At 37.2% G+C, this 9,150-nt stretch overlaps 1 protein-coding gene and 1 long non-coding RNA gene across 2 annotated transcripts in view; one reads left to right on the forward strand and one right to left on the reverse strand.

Annotated features, from left to right (window-relative positions):
- The window catches only part of lcor (ligand dependent nuclear receptor corepressor), a 40,236-nt gene that overhangs the window by 19,959 nt on the left and 11,127 nt on the right, over positions 1-9,150 (forward strand). The window contains 6 exon segments of the mRNA XM_056758250.1: positions 116-181; positions 3,369-3,448; positions 5,729-5,852; positions 6,584-6,752; positions 6,754-6,923; positions 7,048-7,144. Coding sequence (XP_056614228.1) covers positions 116-181; positions 3,369-3,448; positions 5,729-5,852; positions 6,584-6,752; positions 6,754-6,923; positions 7,048-7,144 — 706 coding nt within the window.
- LOC130429603 (uncharacterized) overlaps positions 1-9,150 on the reverse strand; it is a 37,581-nt gene that overhangs the window by 11,271 nt on the left and 17,160 nt on the right. The gene's annotated exons all lie outside the window — the stretch shown is intronic.

The raw sequence follows: 9,150 nt of genomic DNA on the forward strand, positions 1-9,150 counted from the left end.
ATTGATTTAGTTTATAAAACTGAAAGCAGTGGGTGTGGGCGTGGGTGGAAGTGTGATTCTCTACATACAGACTTTCCATATAGCTAATAAGAATGTACATTTGTCTTCCACACAGGGTTTGAAAGCATTTTGGAAGGGCTGTTTGGACCAGGACTTGTAAAAGATCTAACCCTCTTTCAAGGTCAGTATTCAGTTTTGTTCATTTTAAAAGATGTGTGAGGAGACCAAAAGAAGTTAAAGGCCAAGCTCGATTGATCAAATTTAAACCACAATTGTAATAGACGGCTCTATTATAGTGTGGTATGTTTAAAGCAATTAAAATGAACTTTATTTATTGACATAATTCCAAACGTGTACGCTGCTACAAGTTATTAAACTGTACAGCTCAAGGACATAATACCGAGTGAATTTCTCCAGGTGTGAAATGAAAAGACTTATATTAAAAGCTTTTGAAAACCACACACAAAAAATTTAAAGGTGCTCATTCAGTTTTCAGCCAAAATACAGTTTATGCATTTTGTAGACGCATTTATCTTACATTATTCAGGGTATACGTTTTTATCAGTATGTATGTTCCCTTGGATTCGAACCTATGAACTTCGCGCTACTAATGCAATGCTTTACCAACTGTGCTATAGAAAAAAAAGCTTAAGGGTTAATTGGTTGTTATTGTGTAATTGACTGGGTTAAAAAATAATAATGAAAGGAAATTAAAAGTAGAGAACTGTGTTTCTTAAAATAGTTTAGACCGGTTCTTAAGACACGCGTGATCTCTCTGAGCATCTATAAAAAGCAGATCATGAGGAATGTGATTTTATGTGGAGAGCACCAGTAGTTAAATCATTCAAATGTGTATAGATGACTAAATTTAAACAGCTTCAACCAGGACTAGGACTTAGTTAAATAGGATATAAAAAAGGATATTTAAGTCATTTTTAAAAACAAACTTTCAAAAAACCTCACTGGTGTGCATCTTAAGATAAAAATACGCACTTATATATTTTAGTTCTGTCAATCCAAGTTGTTGTCCATCAAGATACCTCTAACATTAAAGTTAGTCGGGGACTAGGCTTAAACTCTGTCATCGAAACCCTCAAATAACTTGTTGTGGCGAATCGGCCTTCCATCGCAGAAATAAAACTCAGAGACAAGGGTTCCAGGTGCCAAGAGTTTAAACTTTATTTGCCCGGGCAAGCAAAGTGGGATATTCAGAGTACATCTGAAGGGATCCCACGAATACATATCTGACTCCATCTTTTATACATTGTTTTCAAGTTGTTATCACAGTTTAAACCAATCATGTGTGCATGACATCGTCTTCTTCCAATCAGGTTTCATATGACATCACTTTTTCACTAGCCAGTCCCTTTCATAGTTCCGGCCTACCATATTAGGATTTAAACATAGCGTGAGACTCTCAAAAACAAGTGCCCCTTTATCTTGACACTTTTCCGGGGGTTTCGGAAATTACATGATTTACACTTGTTTTTATTAAAAATGAGCTCAATGTTTAGCGATAATGAGCTACCCAGTGTCCTTGGTTGTAGGCGATTTAATTAAACTTCTCTACAAAAGTATGTGGGGAGTTCGTCTTAGTGTTAAAAGATATTTGGTGTGTGTGCAGATGTTCAAGTGTTCAGACTCATAACATTAGCTTTGTTAAAATGAGCTCACTGTTTAGAGATACCAGCGTCCTTGACTCTATGAAACAAACCAAACTTCCTTATTAAAACTTATTTGTGGTGCATGTGCAGTTAAGATAAGCTGTTTGTTGTTCATGCAGGTGTTCATGAGCTCATACTTATACACGAGGCCCAATATTGTTTCATAAGAATACATGAAACCTATAACTAACTAAATGAATTATTTTATATAAGAAAACTCAACACTATAATAGAAAAACCACCATAAACTGAGCACCAAATATGGAATGGTGTGAAGAGATTAAGGTAAATTTACATTTTTGTGTTTGTTAAATCAAGGCTTAACAATGTTGTTTTGAGAAAACAAAGAGCTTGGACCGTAGACCAAAGGGTCACAAGTATCTCATTTGGCGATAACATTTACAATTGTGATGTTCAAGGGTCAAATAATGGTGGAACAATGCTGAAAACCGAATAGCAAAAACAGATGTTACCAAGGTTTGATCCACTAAAATCCATTTATACACAAGCATGTTAAAGATACTAAAGATCTATAGTCACCGATAATTATGTAAGGAGTAATTGACGAAGTTAATGCATTAACTTTCGAATAATTGAACGAACCAAAGTCAATAATTCCGCTTATACCACGGTTAACACACCACATGACATTGTTCAATTGTTGAATTTTTGTCATGTCATGTCTTTAAAATGCTGTTGAAGGTAGGTCTACTTTATAACAAATCTCATTTCCGTTAGAGCGAACGGACTCGTAGGCTAACTTTAGTTATTTTATTTATTTGATTTCAGTATATGTATTTCTTGTTTTTGAAATGCTTTGTTTATTGAAACCATACTGCATATGTTTCCATTAACAGTAAAGTTTGACATAAACGTCAGATCAAGGTTAGGGGGCTGTGTGTGGTGATGGCCTGTAGTCTACACTATAACCTTTATGTTGCTTAAACTTTAGTGATATGGAACTTTAATGCAGTCTGCAGACCTGCAACACCTTCGAAGGTGTGCATTATACTTAAAGTTAGTGGCATACCCATAGAACTTTTGTCAACAAATCAGGTTGAATTGTAGAGCAGATTTCATTCACAGCAATTATTCTACATTTAAAATGTCTTCACACCCTCTGACCTTCTGCTAGGAGTGTCAGATGCTTGGAAACATATTTCTGAGATCCTTTTGCCCCTCCTTCTAAAAAGACTTTGAAATTTTCACATTAAAAAAAAATATTTTTTCTAGTTGTCACTGTCAGAAAATTCTAGACATTTCTGTAGCACACGGAGGGTGGGATGAAGCGATGATGGGTGACTACGTCTGGAATTTGGTTTGTGAGGTCAAAACTATCAAATGTACATTTCAAAGTTTTGGACTACTTCTTTTTATTTTTAACTGTTACATTGCACTGTTTTGACCTCAGTGTTACAGAAGACCTTTTAATTTCTGCATATGAGTAATAATACCCCAAAGTATAGATGTATTAAAAGCCTTTTAGTTTTCTTGTGAGTACCGTCGACAGTAAAAAATTATGCGATTTATATATTCAGAATGTTAAACTTCATAAAGAAACAGTACAAATTAAAGCGAAACACGACTTTTCGTGTGTCATTGTGATATACCTAATGCCTGCTTGTGTCAAATGTTGCACTACTGATACTGAAGGGACAATTTCCTTTAAATGGATACCACCTTAATCCTACTACTTTTTTGCAGATTGTGAGCCAGAGGAAGTGTCAGATTGGTCATTCAATGAAAACTGTCTCTTTTGCTGCTTAAGACGTGAGAAAGTGAAGGTAATACATTTGAGATTTTATGTGTGTGTGTCTGTCTTTTATTGCGCTTTTCCACTGCATAGTACTGCACGGTATGGCGTGTTACAGCTCAATTTTGCGGGGTTTTCCACTGGGTAAAGTACGTAGTACCAAATACTTTTTTTAGTACAGTCTCGGTTGAGGTTCCAAACATACTGTACCGGTACCAAAATGTGACGTGTTCGCACACAGATCACTGATTGGACAGATAGAATCATTACCAGGGTCATTGAATTTGCAACGCATGAATATGCATTTTAATACGTAATATTGGCATTTCGATATGTGCTTCGTGACAGTAAAATAGATTGAGACCCTTAACGCAATGCTAAATGGTACATTAGCTTACCCTCGTGCGCCGTCGAGCAAACCAAATGATCGTTGTCTGCTCTTTACTGTTAGATTTCCCAAACTCTCCGGTATTTTAGCAGTATTTTATATGCTGCCATCCGCACTCGACATGCTCCATCACATCAACTGTGTTGTGCGGGTGTTTGTCGTGTTCACAATGATGCTACTAGTGAAGTGCTACTAAACTGCTGTGGAAAAGTGAAGTGAGATGTAGTAAGATGGGCTGTACCGAGCAGAGTCTAAACCTGTTGGTACCATGCATTAGAAAAGCGCAATTTTTCACCTTAGAACACAAGATTTAAAAATGTAGTCATTATAAAATCACCTTGTACTTTATGAAAGAAATTAAAGTTCTATTTTAACTAATTATATCATCCAGTAATAAACAATATGTAAATACTGCAAAATGTTTGATCATAAACTCAGCTGACAGACAGTAATTGCACAAAAAATGTGCTTTGTTTTTTTAGTAGGCGCAGCTTTTATTAATGAGCTGTGGCTGTTTTCTCTTTATGCTATATAGCAGAGGTGGCGATCATATCACAATATCAATCCTCCTTCCTCCATTGACTGAACTTCATAGCCTTCAGAGAAACAGTTAAAATTACATAAACACATGTTTTATGCATACATTGCACATACGTAAGAGACAGATTATCTGTTTTGAAGAGGTTTGCCTGTGAATGTATTTAAAGTAACGTGAACTTGCAATTGCCATACTGTACTTGTGGTACAGTCAGCTCAGCTGTTGAGCAGCCGTGCAGTGCGTGCTCCCAAAGCCCTGCTGGCAGTGGGAACCGCCTGTAAATACTTAAGCACGAGCCGCTGCAGACGCGATAGACGCGTGTGAGCGTTGAAACCAGTCCGTCTAGCGTGTTTCCCTAAAAAAATTTTGGGAAAATAGCGCTACGGATGGAAAATCCCGTTGTCGAATGGCTGGGCGGGTAACTGTAGCGCTGCTCAGAATACGCACATAAGTGCAGTTATTTGCGTGTTCTGTACAGTAATGAAAACAGGTCACACCACAACAAAATGTGCACTCACACAAATGCTCCCAAATAAATTTTGAGGTCATGGGTTCAATTTATGGAGCAAATGCGATTAAAATGCTTGCAATTTCGAGCCCAACAACCCATCATGCCGATCTCACGAGATCTTGTCACACACCTAGTATATATATATATATATATATACATACATATATACACACACACACACCTGTTAGACTAAGCTATTATTTGAAAGCATTTTTAGAAGAACAGATTGTAACTACATCACTGTCATCACATTATATCCCTTGTGATATTCCCCACAAAACCGCTAATAATAAATCATCATATCGTCCCTTTGACATATTCAGACATTTGAACATCTTTAACCTCAATTATTTAATGGACTGTTACTGTCACGGTTAATCCAGTCCAAAATCTACATGCATTTATCATATCTAACTGCACAATCATTACATTTTCATCCAAGTTAAAAAAAGTCTTAACATTTTTAATACAGTTGATCATGTACATTTATTTTTACATGATCAAACTGGGGTTTGGTTTGTATGTTTGTCAAATAACTCATTATAACGTCATTAAAATACAAAACATTTAAGCATGAGCTTTTCAACCTGACCTTGTAAAAATGAGTCGTCTCACAAGTTTAATCTCATTCATTTATTGATTGCTTTAATGCTATCAATATTTGACAAATCCTTTTTTTAAAAACAAACGGAATGCACTGGATGCTCCATCCTTTTAAAAATAATGTTTTTTACTTATCTAACATATTTATTTTAACATTTAGCATGATTATATCTATTGACATCCCTTCTCTTAAAGTCTTTGCACATATAAGTGTGTTGCTTTGCCTGTCTGATTTAATTGTTTTTTCACTTTATCTTTCTATTCTGTTTAGGAAAACTTTGGTTCGAACAACCAAGTATCATCAGAAGCAGACAGCTTCAAGCAAGAGCAGTACAATATTAACAAACTTGAGAAGCAAGCAGAGGACTTCCTCAATGTTGTCTTCTACAGAAAGGGTAAGAAACCGGTGTGAAAAGGAACATAATATCTTAGTATATATTTTATTAAATTTATTAGATCATTTAAAAAAATAGAACCTTCTAAAAGCCCTTTGTATGCCAACATATATGGGTGTTTAAGTTCAAAAGGATTCAGGATTGTGTTTCTTTATGACCGTGTACAATGATTTCTTTTAGAAGTCTGTAGAACTTTGTTGCCCTATAGGAAATGTTTTTATGGGTTTCTGCCAAATCATCGGCTTTGATTTTAACAATGGCAGCATGGCAACCAACTGTTTTGTGCAACAGTTCAATGATTCTGTTGAGAGACGTGCTTGCAGTCAAATATTAACTTATACTGTATGCTTCATTTGACTGTTTAATAATGATTTTACAAAAGAGGACCATTTAAATGTGTGTGCACTGTGAGAGGTCAAAGGCACAGAATATTTGAAATATTTTCTAGATCCCTGTTTTAAGCCATGAACCAAACCAACCTAAACTGGAGGAATAAAAACAAAGCACCACGATTTGAAAGTATTTAAAAATATAAATAAATCTTATAATAGATCAAATTTCCCTTCCCATGATGCTTGAGTGTAGGGTTGATTATGTAGTTCCTGCTGTTGTACAAAGTAACGCCTTTTAGCTCCTACAAAATCATCTTTGCCTTTAAATGCTAATAATGTAATCCATATACTACACATTCACTTGGTCTTTACATCATTCTCACCATTTTCCCCCAGCAGACCTCCCAGGATTCACAGACCCCCACATTCCTCTAGTGGCTCGTGAGATCATGCAGCGAATGATCCGACAGTTCGCTGCGGAATATACCTCAAAAACCAGCTCAACTCAGGACGTACCCAACCCCCAGTCCCAGCCCAACGGCACCAAGGACCAAAGCCTGCCGAAAGCGCCCGTCGCTGGAGCCGGACGCCTCCACACCTGCTCCCGTTTGTGGTGGCGCCGGTACCGGCACAGCTGCCTCCGCACAGAATCCCGTCCTCAGCAAGCTTCTCATGGCAGACCAGGACTCGCCGCTGGACCTCACAGTCAAGAAACCAGAGACAGAACCCAGTGACCAAGGTGAGACCGCCGCCAAGTTCAAGTAATCACATTGAAAGTAGAAGGATGTCAATGTAGCAGCTGTAGCATTTAGCTAAAGCTTTTAAGATTTGATCAGTTGCTTTTGCTTCTCTTGTATTTCCAGATGGAGTCCTTGACCTCTCAACTAAAAAGAACCACAATCATGGTAGTGTCTCGCTTAAAAGCTCTCATGGTTTCTCAATCGTGCCCACAATTAAGGGGTAAGAACGGTCTTTATTTAATTGGCACAGCATTCCATTAAGGTCAACTGTTGCGTCAAACACAACGTTTCTATTTACCAAGCCTATAAGTGAGATCCTAACCTATACCAAACTTCGCTTCTGCGTTTTGTCTCAGACAGCTTAGTTACATCCACCACTTGTAGTATCTTTAGGGAACAATGACGTTTTTCACTCCGTCGCTTCAAGATGCTCCTAGGATTGCGTTCATCGACGTGAGTCAAATTATCCAAAAACTACGTCATACATCGACAACGCTATAAGAGGGGAAGAGCCTTAGTCGGCTGAGAAGTCATCACTCTGCATACAGGCTATTATGTTTTTGGGGAAAAGTCGTTCTCTCCAAAGAATTTATAAAGACTTTTGTTGATATTTACTTGCAATACATTTCTTCTAACAGTGTCTACAATGTTAGCAAGCAATTAGGCATATAGTAGACCATTTTACGGTCAAATCTTCATGATGTGACTTGCATTGTTTACTGCTAAATTTGGAAGCAGAGTGCCATTTGCAACAGATAACTCAATTTACAGAGAACATTGCTGCTGCTATGGTTTTACTGAAACATGGCTTAAAAGAAGTCCACCAAAAATCTAATCTAATTCATAATTTACCCATATGCTGTCCTATGCGTCTATGCTTTCCTTTCTTCAGCTGGACACAATGCCAAAAAAATATAGTGGTTTTTACTAGCATTGTAATGGCATTGGATCGTTCCCTATTTTTGAAGCTCCAAAAAGCTCGTCCAACTATCATCAAAGTGATCCGCACAACTCCATGGAGTTAATAAATGTTATGAAGCGAAAAGTATTTAGTGATGTTCATACTCTCATATGTAATGTAAACACTGATCTGCACACTAAGATCAAATACGGCCCCAAGCATGCTCACGTTGCCAAGTTTGAATCATACCGCTTCTCGCTTGCCATGTGTGACTAGTCATCACATGGGTGTTTTGTCACTATGTATAACAAAACACACGAAAATTAAAATGAGATTAAAAGTTAAGAATCAAGGAGCAGCCATTTTGTGTGTGCATCAAAGCACAACTAAATGAGCTAAAATATTAATTGTTTGTACTCACAAACATAGTTTTTCTTCAGAAGACATGCATTACCGATTTTGGAGCTTACAATGCTAGAAAGAGCGAGGGCATTTTTTATTACCACCAAGTCATGTTTAACTTCACCAGCTGCAGGAACGTGAACAAAAGCGCCAATCTCATTGGTCGGACAGTTTTTAAACGCGGCGTGTCAACCAAAAAAAAGAGTTAAAGCGTAAGCCTTTACGCATACCGTTTTGCACGTCTGTGTGCATACTTATATTGGTAACATTCGTTTAGTGGCGAGGCGTTAAACGTTGGCGTTTAATGCGTGTGATAATCGTACAATCCTTTAGACTGTTTTTACCTTAATAACCCAAATAAATTATGGATTAAATTTGATGTTTGGGTGAACCTTAAAATATTGGGTTGATTTGTCAGCAAAACCTAGAATGTACTTTAACTGGACATGCCTTTTTTGGTGTCACTTTCGGGCCCTTCATACAATTTCGGGGCCATATACAGTAATGGTACAATAAAATAGAGGCCTACACGAGAGCAATTATTGAAAGATTATTCGTGCCAATCGGTATGTGCTGCGCTGCATGATGTCCGACAGACCTAATGGAACAGTTTGGGATGTGGTAAGGACACAGGTTGCATGTCACTATCTTAAGCAACACAATAAAGAGAGGAAACGAAGTATATGTAATATACCGTTGAAAACAAAACAAAACAATTTTAATGGCTGCAGCAGTTTAGTCTCATGCCCTTGCATGTGCTTAAATCCGCATCTGTTGCAGTTGGCAGTTCAGCAACTGAGCCACAAACAAAAATGCTACAAACCTTTTCTAAATTACCTTAAAGAAACAAAAAGAAATATGAATAATTTGCAAAAAAAGAAAAAACTTAACTAATTTGATGGCTGCAATAGGCTGTGTAAGGG

This window comes from Triplophysa dalaica, chromosome 10, assembly GCF_015846415.1.
Source record: "Triplophysa dalaica isolate WHDGS20190420 chromosome 10, ASM1584641v1, whole genome shotgun sequence".
Classification (NCBI taxonomy): Eukaryota; Metazoa; Chordata; class Actinopteri; order Cypriniformes; family Nemacheilidae; genus Triplophysa; species Triplophysa dalaica.